We start from the raw sequence: 17,155 nt of genomic DNA, 5'->3' as shown, positions 1-17,155 counted from the left end.
TTGTGTTTTTAATATTCTGTTGGGAGCTGCCAGTGACTGGGGAAACCCAGCCAGATGGGCAGGGTATATATAATCTATTATTATTATTATTATTATTATTTGGATTATTTACTCCACCGATGTGCACAGGGGTCAAGAATGCCACCCCTGTGTGAAACGCTCATTGCCTGTACACAAGAAGCAATAAATGAGCAGCAAATATCCGAATGCATTTCAATACAACTTTTTATTTTTAAACTGCATGGATTAAAAAATAAGGCAGATCTTTTGGGATTTCAAAAATAACATTCTTACTGAAAAACAATGTAATCTTCAATGGCATTCTAGAAATGTCCTGTTGAACAAGCCTTCCCAGCTAGAAGCTCCGGCTGCTGCTTTAAAGCAAAACTTCTTATGTAATCAAAACATATTTCTTTTGATGGATCTATTTAAATGATAACTTGCAATATCCATCTTACGTTCAAAATGACGCTGCAACTGTAATGTGCTGGGCAGCTTTAATTAAAAGGCTTTAAATACCTTTCAATGAAAAAAGCAAATGCCTAGCAAAAGTGGCAGGATTCTACGTACAGTAATTGAGAACAGCAAGCTTGGTTTTATAATTCATTGGAAATAAACATCACGCCCAATGCATACAAACAGTCAAAAAAGGGCCTTGCTTGCCTTTTCCCTTTTCTCCCCTCCAGCATCTCCTATTTGCTGTTCAGTGGCCCGCATCACAGGGCTCAAGGTCAGTCCCGGCTTAATAGCTTGAGGTTTCTTTACTTCCTATTTAGCTAACATTAGCTTCCCTGATCTGGACGGACGTTTTGTTCTCTGCCCGAGTACAATTTAAATAAGAGGGAGAGTTTGTCGGCCAAATTCTAGGGGAAAGATGCACATTTAGACAAATAAAGTACAAAATCCATTTGATTTTTTGATGCCTCAAAGGCATCTGAAAGTCATTGTGCACATGCAGATTGTTTGAACGGGGGAAAGGAAAAGCAGGATCTTAACAATGAGATGAACAGTTTCTCTGCAGTAAGGAAAGATTGTATACACGTCCCATTTATAACATAGAAGGCAAATTTAATGCTCATTAGGCAGTGTCTCGCTGTAACTATAATGTTGCAGATTCACTCCTCTCCCAGTTTGCTGGTACTTTTGCAGAACGGAGTCATGTTTGGTTTGGGAACGGGTTGCCATTGCTTCAGATAAACCGTTGCTTGTATAAGAGCCCCTGAGAGAAAGGGGAGATGACTTGCATACCTTCCAACATTTCTCCAATGAAAATAGGGACGTTCTAAGGAAAAGCAGGTGGCGCTGTGGGATGCGGGTGGCCCTGTGGGTTAAGCCAGAGAACCTAGGGCTTGCCGATCAGATGGTCGGCGGTTCGAATCCCCGCGACGGGGTGAGCTCCCGTTGTTTGGTCCCTGCTCCTGCCAACCTAGCAGTTCGAAAGCACGTCCAAGTGCAAGTAGATAAATAGGTACCGCTCCGGCAGGAAGGTAAATGGCGTTTCCGTGTGCTGCTCTGGTTCGGCAGAAGCGGCTTAGTCATGCTGGCCACATGACCCGGAAGCTCTACGCCAGCTCCCTCAGCCAATAAAGCGAGATGAGCACTGGAACCCCAGAGTCGTCTGTGACTGGACCCTAACGGTCAGGGGTCCCTTTACCTTTACTTTAAGGAAAAGCAGGACATTCCGGGATAAAATCAGAAACCAGGACAGCTTCTCTAAATAAGGAACGGCCCTGGAAAATGGGGACACTTGGAGGGTCTGAACTCATTCTTCTTTCTTCTTTGGCGATCACTCATAGCCGAGTATGATTGTCTTCCATAAACACAGTTTTATCAGTGAGTCCGTAAGTGACTGTGGAGGCCAATTCTGGATCCACACGTCCTTCCACAGTGGGGACGTTGGTTCCCAGGCAGGAGTTGATCACGGTGATGGTTTGCCAAGCATGCCTTCCTCTTAGCACTTTTCTCCCTTGTGTTCTGAGTTCGAGTGTCTTCAAAGTCTATGACACCTTTGGTAAAGGCTGTTCTCCAAATGGAGCGCTCGCAGGCCAGTGTTTCCCAGTTGTCGGTGTTTAAACTACATTTTTTAAGATTTGCCTTGAGACAGTCTTTAAACCTCTTTTGTTGACCACCAGCATTGCGCTTTCCATTTATAAGTTTGGAATAGAGTAGTTGCTTTGGAAGACGATCGATCATCAGGCATCCGCACAACATGACCAGTCCAACGAAGCTGATGTTGAAGAATCATTGCTTCAACACTGGTGATCTTTGTTTCTTCCAGTACACTGATATTAGTTCGCCTGTCTTCCCAAGTGTGAAGATATTTAGGATATACTCATAAACAGACACTGAGGCAGGGATTTGCCCTTGCCTTTCTAATCAAGCACATCTTCTCTTCAAATGCTGTTTACTGAGTAAACAACAGGAAATGTGATCGCCCAAAAGATTAAAGAGCCATTCTTGTTGTGTGCTAAATAGAATCTAAACAAGCTAAGCAAAAGAGGGAAGAATGTCACATATGTAGAAGGGTGCTTGCAATGTGTGCAGCATTTGGGGTGGGAATCAATGGCTCAGTCCCTCTTTCCCCTTCCCCCAGGAGTGTTCACGTCTTGCATTCAATGAGCGCACAATCTGAGTACGCAAACAATCAAGTTGTACACTTGCGCAGGTATTCACATGTAACGTTGAACAGCTTCGGCTGGTGGCCCAGCTACGCCACTATCTGGACAGCGAAAGCCTAACTACTGTTGTCTATGCTCTGGTAACCTCAAGGTTAGATTACTGCAATGGGTTATACATAGGGCTGCCTCTGAAGACGGTTCGGAAACTTCAGCTAGTGCAGAATTCAGTGGCCAGGTTGCTCACCGGAGCAAAATGGTTTGAGCATATTCCACCGATTCTAGTCCGACTGCACTGGCTACCAATTGGTTTTCAGGCCCAATTCAAAGTGCTGGTTTTGACCTATAAAGTCTTAAATGGCTCAGGACCACAATACCTCAAGGACTGCATCTTCCCATATGAACCTACCTGGATCCCGAGATCATCATCTGAGCCCCTTCTTCGTTTTCTCCTCCTCGAGAGGTCTGGAGAGTGGCAACACAAGAACAGGGCCTTCTCTGCAGTGGCTCCCCGTCTGTGGAATGCTCTCCCCAGGGAAGTTCGCCTGGCGCCTTCACTATACACCTTTAGGCGCTAGGCAAAAACATTCCTTTTCAACCAGGCCTTTGCCTGACTTGATCTGCATTGTATACCCTTTTTTAAAGTGCTGGCTCTTTTGGGTTGTTGTTGTTTTTTTAATTGGGTTGTTGGTTTTGTTTTGATTTTATGTATTTGATATTTTATGTGAACCGCCCTGAGACCTTCAGATATAGGGCGGTATAGAAATTAATTAATTAAACAAACAAACAAACAAACAAATAGATAAAAGTATGCCGTCTGTGTGCCTGTGTACACAATAGCCAAGTTTTAAAAAATCAACTAATGTACACTCTTTCGCACAAATACTTATGCATGGGGAGAGGCAGCTTGTACCTGTGTTCAAAATCTGAAGGGGAACATTGTCTAATTCTGATCTTCATAGCTCACTTTTTGGTGTGAATTGCTTGAAGCGGATAGCTCTGGAGAGCTCAGTTGGTTAGAGCAGGAGTCAACAAACTTTTTCAGCAGGGGGCTGGTCCACTGTCCCTCAGACCTTGTGCGGGGCTGGACTGTATTTTGAAAAAAATAATAATGAATGAATTCCTATGCCCCACTGAAATATACTCGGAGTTGAGAGTGGATTTCATGCTCTTTATTCAGCTCATAGTGGTGAGCATAGCTGTCAACTTACAGATTTGAAAATAAGGGACCAGCAGCCTTGAAAATAAGGGACCAGCAGCCAAAATAAGGGACCTGCAGCCTCACCTGTTCCAGACACTCCAGTCTTCCTGTCCTCCTGCAGTCTGGTTAAAATCATGCTGGTAGCTTCGAGAACACTGTCCAACCAACTTTGTAACCAGAGGTTCAACTGAATAGAATCTGAATCACATGCACCACAAGGCCTATGCAGCCTCAACTTAAGATGGCTCCCCGGCCTGGCTTTGCACTGCAAAGTTTGCAGCAGCACGTGCAACAAAATGGCGTCCAGCATTCAAAAAACCCCTCAGCTTGCATTAACTAGCCACACACAAGGCATGCAAGCTCCACCCCCCCCCCCAGTCGTTCTTAGACTTCTTATTGGGTGAGCAACACAGCCAAGCAACACAGTTGGAGCCTCCCTCCTCCCTGGCTGGCAGGGAGGGAGGGAGAGGAGCTGCTTCCTTTGAAATTTGAGGGACATCATTTAAGGGACATTTAAGGGACATCCATCAATAAGGGACAGCAGCGGGACATGGCGCTGGAATAAGGGACTGTCCTTTCAAATAAGGGACACTTGACAGCTATGGTGGTGAGGAGGAATGGAAGTTCCCCCACAATATCTGCTTTATATACATTATTTACACAATGGGCTGCACGTGATTGGCTAATTCCAGGATTCTCCTGTAGGCCAATCAGGTTGTGGATTCACTTCCACCTGGAGCTGGATTGGGTGGCTCCTGCGGACCAATCATACTGCTGCATTGTTCTAGGACCAATCAGACTGCTACATTCTGAATCCTATTGTTCTAGGACCACTAGGACTGCTGCATTTTGGATCCTATTCAACTCAGTACATAACACCCACAAATAACCCACAGGTGCATTTTAAATAAAAACACACATTTTACTCATGTAAAAACACCAGGCAGGCCCCACTAATAACCCAGAGATGCATTTTAAATCAAAGGACATATTTTACTCATGTAAAAACACGCTGATTCCCGGACCGTCCGCGGGCCGGATTTAGAAGGCGATTGGGCCAGATCCGGCCCCCAGGCCTAAGTTTGCCTACCCATGGGTTAGAGCATGGTGCTGATAACCCCAAGGTTGCGGGTTTTATCCCCATATGGGACAACTGCATATTCCTGCATTGCAGGCGTTTAAACTAAATGATCCACAGGGTCCCTTCCAATTCTACTTGATTCTACTTCATTAACAAAGTACTATGGATCCTTTGATTAACTATAGATAAAACTGTTTAGTTTCTTTTCAGGGCTGGGGATGTGTTTTAATGATTGGACAGCCTCCATAGATACTGTTTTGCTGCCTTATAACCGAGCCGATTGCTATTTTTTTATATACCGTATTTTTCGCTCTATAAGACGCACCAGACCACAAGACGCACCTAGTTTTTGGAGGAGGAAAACAAGAAAAAAAATATTCTGAAATTCAGAAGCCAGAACAGCAAGAGGGATCGCTGCGCAGTGAAAGCAGCAATCCCTCTTGCTGTTCTGGCTTCTGGAATAGCTGCGCAGCCTGCATTCGCTCCTAAGACGCAAACACATTTCCCCTTACTTTTTAGGAGGGAAAAAGTGAGTCTTATAGAGCAAAAAATACGGTATATTTCAAAATGGGAGGGCTAAAAATGAAAGGCAATTGATTTTGCTATGCCTAGCAAAATTGGCTGTGACTTCCTTCTGAGTTACTGCCTCTAAGGAGTTCATTTACATGATTTCAGAGAAGTGACAATATTGGGAACAGATGTTTTTGGAAAGAGGGTGAAGAAAATTCAAAAGCTTGAAATGTGTCAAGCTTCCTGCCATAGTGTTGCCCCTCGCATTTTGACAGTCTCTGTTAATGGTAAATGCCAAGATACGACGGGTTTTTATTCAGGATGTAAACGTTGAGTCATCATTCTGGGGGGACGCCTCACAATCAAATAAATTATATATATATAAAAATAAAAACTATATCTGTCGTTTCCTCCTTTAAATTTTGCGCAGGCATAACTCATAATGGCAAACATTAACCATTTTGTGTGCAGTTTTACTTCACCATATCTTCTTCAGCCTGTTCTCTAATGCTTTTGAGTTATTCTCTCATTGCTCTCTCTCTAAACCGTTCCTAAATTTCCATAGCATATGGCAGTGGATGAAAATTTGGGGAACCTAGGAAGAAGAAAGATTACGAAATAGGACTTCTCATATTTATTACATGGGTTCTGTGGCACACTGGAAGAAAATTCCAGAATCTGTATTTTCACAATTCTATATTCGGCCAAGCAAAATGTTACAAAAAAGTGTGCAACGTGTCTGAGTTCTCCATAATTCTTCATCAGGTTAGAAGGGAAAGAAAATGGAGATGGCTGCAAGGGGGAGCTGGTTGATGCTGGAATTGTTAGAATTCCTGGTCTATGATTGCAGTCATGGGATTGTTGTCTATCACATGACGGTATATGTTTTGACTCCACAGAGTGGGAAGTGACGGAGACAGGATGTTTGTGTTACTGTGTTCCGTGAAGTGGGACTATTGTCCTTTGTTTTCTCTCTCTTTGCTGTCTGATGCTAGAGAGAGAGAGGGAGCCATGTTGCAGTGCTCCATGTGTGTTTGTATGTAAATAAAGTAGATTAGCCAAAATGCTGAGTTGCTGAGGTCTGTCACGCAAGGTGCGCAAACTCTGCGGATCCCTAAGTGTGCTGGTGGCGGTTGGCATCAGTCGCTGTGATGTTCAGACTGAAAAAAGCTTATGAAGCTCTCGAACGATTGACTAGGACTGAGGGAACATGCCAGTCGGGCATGTGTCTCTACCAGGGTCCTACTCGTGTATAGGCTGAACTCCTGACAGGAATCATGAGGGGAGTCTGCTTTTAATTGTGATTTTAGGAGGGCTTGTGAGAACCAGTAGCAGACATATCCCATCTTCCCCACCATTGGTCATGCTGCCTGGGGCTGATGGCTGGGTGCTTTACAGATTCTTAGGTGCACTTTGAACTGCTGGGGTGGAAGGAGATGCATATGGTTTAGGACAGGTGAGATTCTCTATTTCTCATCTTTAGTTCAATTTTCTACATTTCTGCATCAGTTTCTGATTTCCTTTTAAAATTCCTCATGAAAATTCCTCAACCTTTTAGTAAAATTTTCTCCTGATTACACATGCAGTTTCCCCTAGGATACACATTCTTGCAAGCAGTTTCTCCTAATAGAACATATTTTTGTAGCATTTTCACTAATGCAGGCATTTAAATGTAAACTTTAGTATATCTGTTTTTGTACACATTGGATGGTATTCTACCAAGCTTTACTCCGAGTAGACCCAGTAAAATCAATGGACATGACTATGGTAGAGTCTTTAATTTCCATGGATCTACTCTAAGTAAAACTTAGTTGCACACCGCCCATCACTTGGCTGAACAACTGCGTTGCAAAATTCTGTGTGAATGGCTGTACTGTACAGTGGTACCTCAGGTTACATACGCTTCAGGTTACAGACTCCGCTAACCCAGAAATAGCACCTTGGGTTAAGAATTTTGCTTCAGGATGAGAACAGAAATCGTGCTCCGGCGGCGCAGCGGCAGCAGGAGGCCCCATTAGCTAAAGTGGTGCTTCAGGTTAAGAACAGTTTCAGGTTAAGAACGGACCTCCGGAACGAATTAAGTACTTAACCTGAGGTACCACGGTATTTCAATCCACATATTTTTTGGGAAAGTGCAAACTAGATGAGTTTGCTTTTAAATGAAAACTGGATCATTCCCCCTCCTCCCCCACCATTCTTGCATATTGTGTCCATTTCTAAAAACATAAAATCTGGCTGTTATTTCCCAGCTCTGTATTCTTTCGTAGATGAAACATACCTTGTTTTAAGCTTTTTCTTGAATTGGAAGAAGAGCTATATCAGGGGTCAGCAACCTTTTTCAGCCGTGGGCTGGTCCACCGTCTCCCTCACACCATGTGGTGGGCCAGACTATATTTTGAAGGGGGGGGGGAAATGAACAAATTCCTATACCCCACAAATAACCCAGAGATGCATTTTAAATAAAAGCACACATTCTACTCATGTAAAAACACCAGGCAGGTCGCACAAATAACCCAGAGATGCATTTTAAATAAAAGCAAACATTCTACTCATGTAAAAACACACTGATTCCTGGACCGTCCGCAGGCCGGATTTAGAAGGCGATTGGGCCGCATCTGGCCCCTGGGCCTTAGGTTGCCTACCCCTGAGCTATATATTGAGTTACCCTGGAGCAGGCTGTCCTCTTAAGCAAGCCTCATGTTTGTACCTGATTTTTCTGCTTAGAAAAGAGCAGCAATATATTTCCATGCCTATTATCCTTACATTTTCTCGCAGCTCCTGTGTATTTGAATACAGAGCATTTTATGTATATTCAAATAGTTGTATGGCAAATGGAAAGCAAGAGAGTGATTGGATTGAGAGGCAAATGAGGATGATTTATTTTAGCTCAGATACACCCATTTAAACACCATTCATTCCTGTTGCCAGTCTGCTGACTGAAAGAGCATTGCTCCAGCTCTTAAAATATAAAATGTGATGTAAACCACTCTGTCTTAAATCAGTCAATCCCCCACTACCATCATTCAAGCTAGTGTGGTGTAGTGGTTAAGAGCAGTAGACTCGTAATCTGGTGAACCGGGTTCGCGTCTCCGCTCCTCTACATGCAGCTGCTGGGTGACCTTGGGCTAGTCACACTTCTCTGAAGTCTCTCAGCCCCACTCACCTCACAGAGTGTTTGTTGTGGGGGAGGAAGGGAAAGGAGAATGTTAGCTGCTTTGAGACTCCTTCGGGTAGTGATAAAGTGAGATATCAAATCCAAACTCCTCCTCTTCTTCTTCTTCAACAACAACAAGAACAACAACACCACACACACACACACACACACACACACACGCACGCTGTCATGATCCATGCAAGTTAGAAATCTGAAGATCGTCTCCCTAGCACAGAATCCCTATAGAACATATAAAACCAAGTTGCATGCATGTATAATATGTATAAGGAAATCAGCCCTGAGTGCTCACTGGAAGGACAGATTGTGAAGCTGAGGCTCCAATACTTTGGCCACCTCATGAGAAGAGAAGACTCCCTGGAAAAGACCCTGATGCTGGGAAAGATGGGAGGGCACAAGGAGAAGGGGACGACAGAGGATGAGATGGTTGGACAGTGTTCTCGAAGCTACCAGCATGAGTTTGACTAAACTGTGGGAGGCAGTGGAAGACAGAAATGCCTGGTGTGCTCTGGTCCATGGGGTCACAAAGAGTCGGACACGACTAAACGACTAGACAACAACAACATAATATGTATAGCATCTTGCCTTGGTGCTGTAAATTAAATTAAACCGTGCCATAACATTACAAAAATCGGACAGTGCATTTTGTTTGCTTGGCCAGCTCTTTTGCTTTCCTTGGAGCAAGGGTAACTAGATTGTGCCATATTCAGGGTTTTGAATGTGTGTACACTGATCCATTTTTCAGCATAATGCCGGCATACCTCATAAGCTGCTTAGCTAGTAACATCACCAGCTTTTCCCCCAGGAGGCTCAGACCTTTTAAACTCCAGCTTCTTCCCAGCTTGGTGGGTCAGCGGTGCTAATTGTCCAGTTCAGGTCTCCAGCTAGTCTCGCGCCACAGCCATAATCACGCCGTGTTATACATTGTATGCCTGCGGCTATGTTTTTTTGAATGCATGTGTTGTGTATTCTGAGGAGAGAGGAGGAGGGGGAGGCGGGTGGATAGTTTTGCGGTGTAGAATCCAGGCATACTTTTTAAAGGAGTCGCTGAGCAATCCTGTATTCTCTGTGCTTCCTTGTTGTTTTTTGAATCATACAAAACATATAGACCCTCTTGAACCATGTGTCTACATTTTGCTGGTTTCTCATAGTTTTGTGTCAATTTAAATGCTAATTTTCTCTTACATTCAGTCATCAGTCATGAAAGCCAGACATATTGTTGGAATAGGAGTAGAGTAACATATGCGGGTGGCGCTGTAGTCTAAACCACTGAGCCTCTTGGGCTTGCCGATCAGAAGGTCGGTAGTTTGAATCCCAGTGATGGGGTGAGTTCGGGTTGCTCTGTCCCAGCTTCTGCCAATCTAGCAGTTCAAAAGCATGCCCGTGCAAGTAGATAAATAGGTGCCACTGTGGTGGGAAGGTAAACAGCATTTTTGTGCACTCTGGTTTCTGCCACGGTGTTCCGTGCCGGAAGCAGTTTAGTCATGCTGGCCACATGACCCAGAAAGCTGTCTGTGGACAAATGCCGGCTCCCTCAGCCTGAAAGCAAGATGAGTGCCACAACCCCATGGTTGCCTTTGACTGGACTTAACCATCCAGGGGTCTTTTACCTTTTCTTTCTTTCTTTCTTTTTTAAGAGTAACATAGTGGCTGGGGCAACCCAGTCAGATGAGTGGCACATAAATATATCATCATAATCATCACCATTATCCTTATAGCTTTCCAAATAAACATATAGAATTTTTGTGGATTTGGGTTCTCTCTCTCTCTCTTTCTCTCTCTAATGTGGCATTGCCACATACCCAAAGTGGTATCTAAAGTGTGGGGGGGGGGATAACCTGTGTCCAATCTGGTAGGATTCCCATGGATTCTGGGCATGAAACCGGTTCTATCAGTGATGGGGACCCAGATGTTGTTAGAACTATGACCCCATCTTCCCTTGACCACTGGGAAAGATGGGTCTTGAGCTGACAGATGTTGGAGTTCACAACTTAGCCACATGCTCTGCATCCCTAGTCATGTTGGTCTCTGCTTTTCTTTCATTTCCCTTGAAAGGACCCTGAAGCCCTATGGCACTTATGGCTTCTACCTAGCCACAATTTGCAGCCACCTAAAACTTAACTTAAAAACTTAATAACAGAGACATCACCTTGACGACAAAGGTCCGTATAGTTAAAGCTATGGTTTTCCCAGTAGTGATGTATGGAAGTGAGAGCTGGACCATAAAGAACGCTGATCGCCGAAGAATTGATGCTTTTGAATTATGGTGCTGGAGGAGACTCTTGAGAGTCCCATGGACTGCAAGAAGATCAAACCTATCCCTTCAGAAGGAAATCAGCCCTGAGTGCTCACTGGAAGGACAGATCCTGAAGCTGAGGCTCCAATACTTTGGCCACCTCATGAGAAGAGAAGACTCCCTGGAAAAAACCCTGATGTTGGGAAAGATTGAGGGCACAAGGAGAAGGGGACGACAGAGGACAAGATGGTTGGACAGTGTTCTTGAAGCCACCAGCATGAGTTTGAGCAAACTGCGGGAGGCAGTGGAAGACAGGAGTGCCTGGCATGCTCTGGTCCATGGGGTCACGAAGAGTCGGACACAACTAAACGATTAAACAAACAAAAAACAAAAACTTAACCTCTGGTGTTAATACTTGGGGAGAAGTTCATTCTGTATGTATCTTCCCATTCCCTTAGAGGTAAGACAGATGGACCATGGTTTCATCATGGCGGCGCCTTCTCCTCCAGCTTTCTCTAACCTGGTTCCCTCCAGATGTGGCTGGACTACCTCCAATGATCAGGGATGATGGGAGCTGTAGCCCAGTAACATCTGGGGGTAACAAGCTTGGGGAAGGCTGATCTATGCTATGGAATAGGTTTTCTAGCTTGGTTTCTTTGGCACTTGATTTGCTGAGCTGTCCACTGAGATCTCTTTTTCTGATCAGTCTTTACAGGAGAGAGACTGCTGGAACAATCAGGGACAAACTATTCCACCTGCCTTGTTCCACCCCCTCTGCCTTTAAAAGGAGGAGCTGCTTTTTAAGTATTTATTCTTGCTCTCTGTTAATATTTTTGTGGGGCATAAACCGTCGCCTTTTTGTCAGGAAAATGTGAATATTAATAATTTGAAATGCTGAGATTTGATCCACATGTAAGCTGCATTGGGTGTAAATGTGGAAGAATAAATGAGCAAAATGCAATAATTCCTGTACATTTCCCTTTTAGATGCCCATGCTTTCTCTCTCTCTGCAAATGTATGCGCTAAAGAGGATAAAAAGCAGCATTGTTTTCAAAAGGAAATATTGCCGGAGGATTTCAAAGACTGTAATTATTTTGGAATAATTAGCATCCGACGGCAAGAATTAATTTTTTTGTGCATTCTGTGGCCACCGTTAAAAATTAAGAACACTTGCACCCTGAATTTATGCAGAAAATTCGAACGGGTGTGTATGTCAATGGTAGACTTGAATCGGAATTGGTAACTAAGGTTACATTCACACCGAATACTTAAAGCAGAGTCCCCCCCCCCAAAAAAAGAATTCTGGGAACTGTAGTTTAGTGCTCATAAAACCACAGATCCCAGGATTCTTTGGGGGGAAGCAATGTGTTTTAAATGTGTGGTGTGGATGTAGCCTAAATAGAGTGCATTTGTATGCCCTGCTTGGACAATGGGGCAATTGTTAACTCTGATGGTGTTTTCCTTTGTATTTGATAGGTCATTGCTTGTGAACAACAGTATGACTACTCCTATGATGCTCGCTGCGACGTTTGGTCTCTTGGGATCACAGCCATTGAACTGGGTGACGGGGACCCACCTTTATTTGACATGCATCCTGTGAAAACGCTTTTCAAGATCCCAAGGTATGGCACTAGGTGGCTCTCTTAGCTTGCTAGATTGCCATTCCTCACACAGACAGCAGCATTTCAACAGGGAAATGCAACTGTGAAATTTGGTACACCATTGCATCATAAGTTAACCCTGATTGAGAAATGCTACTATTAAGACCTTTAAAGCCCTAAACGGCCTCGGCACAGTATACCTGAAGGAGCGTCTCCACCCCCATCGTTCTGCCCAGACACTAAGGTCCAGCTCCAAGGGCCTTCTGGTGGTTCCCTCCCTGCGAGGTTACAGGGAACCAGGCAGAGGGCCTTCTCAGTAGTGGCGCCCGCCCTGTGGAACCCTCCCATCAGATATCAAGGAAATAAACAACTATCTGACTTTTAGAAGACATCTCAAGGCAGCCCTGTTTAGGGAAGCTTTTAAGGTTTGATGAATTATTGTATTTTAATATTTTGCTGGAAGCTGCCCAGAGTGGCTGGGGAAACCCAGGCAGATGGGTGGGGTATAAATAATAAATTGTTGTTGTTGTTAGATTCTTGCTTGCCCTGATCTGCATGCAAGTAGTGCATTATCCCAGAATAATAACATGTAATATTTCCATAGGTTTTTTTTATATAAAGCTTTCTCTCTATTTCTCTATGTAATAAAAATGTAAGGTTGTCATCACACCACTGGAGGATTTGTAGTGTCAGATCACAATCCTGGATTTGCAGGGCAGGGGAGCAAAAGTGAAGGCAGGGTGTACAACAGCAGTGGCCTGTAGTATGGGAGCAAGAAGGGAGGGACACTGAGCGGGGGAAAGTGGTGATTTCAAACAACAGCGGGTTTCAATAAAGCAGGCATGGAGGAAACTGAGAGGGAAATGGTGCTTTGGGCAGATGTTTGAGTACAGGGAGTTGGGAGTAGTTGTGTTTCAGTGTCTCTCCCTTCTTACTGCACTTAAACGTTCCCCCCTTCCATTTCGCAGCAGCCTCTTGTGAGAAAGGTAAAGATCACGGAATCCTCAAATATTCCATGGTACCTTCCTACAATCATGCATTTCACTCCTGGTACCGAGTGTTGTTTTCAATATGAAGTTCCAGATTCAGTGTGGAAATTTAGAATAGATACTTGATTAACAAGTAAGGTAAAGGTAAAGGGGCCCCTGACCATTAGGTCCAGTCATGACCGACTCTGGGGTTGCGGCGCTCATCTTGCTTTACTGGCCGAGGGAGCCGGCGTACAGCTTCCGGGTCATGTGGCCAGCATGACTAAGCCGCTTCTGGCAGACCAGAGCAGCGCACGGAAACTCCGTTTGCCTTCCCGCCGGAGTGGTACCTATTTATCTACTTGCACTTTGACATGCTTTCGACTGCTAGGTTGGCAGGAGCAGGGGCCGAGCAACAGGAGCTCACCCCATCGCGGGGATTCGAACCGCCAACCTTCTGATTGGCAAGCCCTAGGCTCTGTGGTTTAACCCACAGCGCCCCCCATATATGTACAACATTGATGGGCTGAGCTGAACCTTCTCTGACTGAACAGGGTATCTGACAGGCTGGCTCTTAGCATCCCATTCATCTTAAAGAGACAGGAGCGTATATCATCCTGGAGTGTTTGCACTAAGGGGGCATCGGAGAGAGGACACATGGAAGTGGCTTTAGAAACAGGAATGGGACAATCAAGCTTAGTAGTTGCAAGGGGAAGCCCTAGGAGGTCAATGTGGGGGGAATGGCAGTGGGATTGGTGAGCAGAGTGAACAGGCGCACAGCCCCTAGTAACGAATACATAGCATGCCATAGAATGTTTAAGATGAGCTCATGCTGGATATACCATTTGTTTCCAAAGAAGTAAAGGCCGTTACTGAAAATATACAGCACATTACAAGGTTATTTTGATGGGGGAAAGGTCTTGTGTTATTATGCAGCAAAGGCAATTTTGAAACTGTTATGTGTGCCAGATCAGTTGCACCCTTCTCTTACTGCTTATTTACACATGAAAAATAAGAAACGCTTTCTTGCCATTCCTGAATATAAACAAGCATTTGATTTCACATGTTGTTAGGCGGTTGTCTTGTTTTCACCTGGCCGAGGGACCCGGGATTATAAAGCCCATTAAGGAATATGAATGAAAGATGGGGACAGTTGTAACAAAAGCAGGATGGCATCTCTTAAGCATTTGCCCCAGGTTGATTGCCAGCTGGTATATGCCGGCTTCTTCCATATTCCATTGTGCAAAGGGAACGATAGTTACTTGCTACTAGCAATTTGAAAGCTTAGGCAATGAAAATATTTGACCTTTTATTATCTGTACAATCGCACAATTACCATGGGGCATTAAAAAAAAAAAAAGACTTCTCCTGATTGCTATTTGCATTTCTGATTAGGTCTATTTATATGCAGATGAGGCTCTCCAACATTCTGCATCGTATTATCTCTGTTGCACAACCCAGACTGCCGTCCCCCCTTCAAAAATTATTCAAACTTAAGCAGCAATTCATCTCTCTCTCTTTTCTCTCCCTCTCTCTTTTGCCCTTTGCACTTGTGTAAAACAGGCTGTAGCAATTAAAGCGGTGAGGGAAGCTTCAAATTTCTAAACTAATACCCATAAATTTTTATCAGATAGAGGCTGTAAACAGCTTTAAAGAACAACAGTCATGATGAAGTACTGTAAAATATCAGCAGGTGATAGGAAGAAATATAGAACAGGTCATGGGAATGGTTGTCTTTCAGTCTATGATTTATCTCTTTCTTCCCCCAAAACTGTATATAAATCTGCATGACGAAATAATATATTCTGGTATTATTTCCATAGGACAAAATACTGAATTTATTAAGTAAGCTCCTAACCATCCTATTTTTTTATTCTTCACCAAATCTTTGTAATGTCTGAAGCTCAATCCTAGCTAGGAATAAATACTGCTTATAGGATGTTAAGTGATGATAGGGACACGGGTGGTGCTGTGGTCTAAACCACTGAGCCTCTTGGACTTTATTAGACTTTATTTATTAGGTCGGCGGTTCGAATCCCTGTGACGGGGTGAGCTCCCGTTGTTCTGTCCCAGCTCCTGCCAACCTAGCAGTTCGAAAGCATGCCGGTGCAAGTAGATAAATAGGTGGCGGGAAGGTAAATGGTGTTTCCGTGCGCTCTGGTTTCTATCACAGTGTCCTGTTGCACCAGAAGTGGTTTAGTCATGCTGGCCGCATGACCCAGAAAGCTGTCTGTGGACAAATGCTGGCTCCCTCAGCCTGAAAGCAAGATGAGCGCCATAACCCCATAGTCGCCTTTGACTGGACCTAACCATCCAGGGGTCCTTTACCTTTACCATAAGTAATGAAGGGCCATTTAGAAATGCAGTAAATAACTATCAGTAGCATCATAATAAAGAGCATCCATGAAAAGAAATGATAACTCCAGGACATGGCTCAGGCACGTTGACTATGCATTAATTGTGAAAAGACCACATTTCCACAATGTTCTTTGGCGAGACTTATGGTTAAAATTAAAAACACTAAATACAAACATTATTCCCCCCCCCCCCAGGTTTTCCAAAGATCGCTGGCTTCAAGGTAGGCTCCTCTAGTAGCCAGAGTTTCCAGAACAGGTGCCTCTACCCTGAGAAAAATAACTGTCTCCCTTGTCTAGCCAGATATCCCCCAATCTCTGCAAAGCATTATCAGGCTGGTTCTGTAAGAAGGGCAGGCAAAAAGTTGGAGAATGAAGCAACAACATCAGTGCCTTCACCTGCTGCCGCCAGTGGATTATTAGGAAATTGTAGGTGAAGGTGTTGGCAGTTGCCTAGCAACCTTCAGATGCCATATTTTCATCCACCAGTACAATAGTCTATATATGTCTCCAAGTAAAACATGCAGAGTATATTCTTCCTTTGTAGCTCCTTGCCCACTATATTAGGGAAGAGGGAAAGGGTGTTACGATGAGAAAATGTTAATGTAGCCCCCACTCCCTCACAATATCCTGACTCTGACTCCAGGAACGTTAAGTTGCTCAGAGAATATCTACTGCCCTCAAAAGGATACAAGTGGGATATTGAACTGGGGCAGCTTCCTGAAGCTTCCATGCATATCTTGGGGGACTTCAGGAGGGAAGGAATTTGGTCTCCCTCTGCTGACTAGTCTTTCTGTCCTGATTTCACTGATAGCTCCCACTTGGGACATGCTGGGCCTCCATTCTCCTTTCTTCTTCTTCTTTGGCGATCACTCGTAACCAAGTAAGATTCCAAACCAGCTGTTGGCGCCATGCCTCCAGATCTTTGGACTTCAGTTGTTGTAGTGTCTGAACCCCTTCACGCATTTAAACAAAACACCTTCACGCTATTTAAACAGAAGTCTTCTGGGATACTTATTTCCAGCTCATCAATTTATTTCAAAAACAAATGCTTTGGGAATGGTTTTTTTCTTTGATTGAAAATACACACAACATATCCCAATGGTCGTCTTCTTCTTTGGCGGTCACTCGTAGCTGAGTAAGATTGTCTTCCATGAACACGGTTTTAACAGTAAGTGACTGTGGAGGCCAATTCTGGATCCACACGTCCTTCCACAATGGGGACATAGGTTTCAGGGCAGGAGTTGATCACGGTGTGGATTTGCCAAACGTGCCTTCCTGTTAGCTCGTTTCTCCCTTTCGTCCTGAGTTCGAGTGTCTCCAAAGCCCATGACACCTTTGGTAAAGGTTGTTCTCCATTATAGCCTGGCTGACCAGAGAGACCATTATTATTATTATTATTATTATTATTATTATT

At 44.1% G+C, this 17,155-nt stretch overlaps 1 protein-coding gene across 2 annotated transcripts in view; it reads left to right on the top strand.

Moving 5' to 3' along the window:
* The window catches only part of MYO3B (myosin IIIB), a 296,654-nt gene that overhangs the window by 63,532 nt on the left and 215,967 nt on the right, over window positions 1–17,155 (top strand). For both annotated transcript variants that reach the window (XM_080972245.1, XM_080972244.1), the window contains one exon: window positions 12,292–12,437. In XM_080972245.1, coding sequence (XP_080828371.1) covers window positions 12,292–12,437 — 146 coding nt within the window. The remainder of the gene's footprint in view (window positions 1–12,291; window positions 12,438–17,155) is intronic.

This window comes from Podarcis pityusensis, assembly GCF_964106645.2.
Source record: "Podarcis pityusensis genome assembly, chromosome: 1".
Taxonomy (NCBI): domain Eukaryota; kingdom Metazoa; phylum Chordata; class Lepidosauria; order Squamata; family Lacertidae; genus Podarcis; species Podarcis pityusensis.
This window is presented reverse-complemented; position numbering and strand designations above follow the sequence as displayed.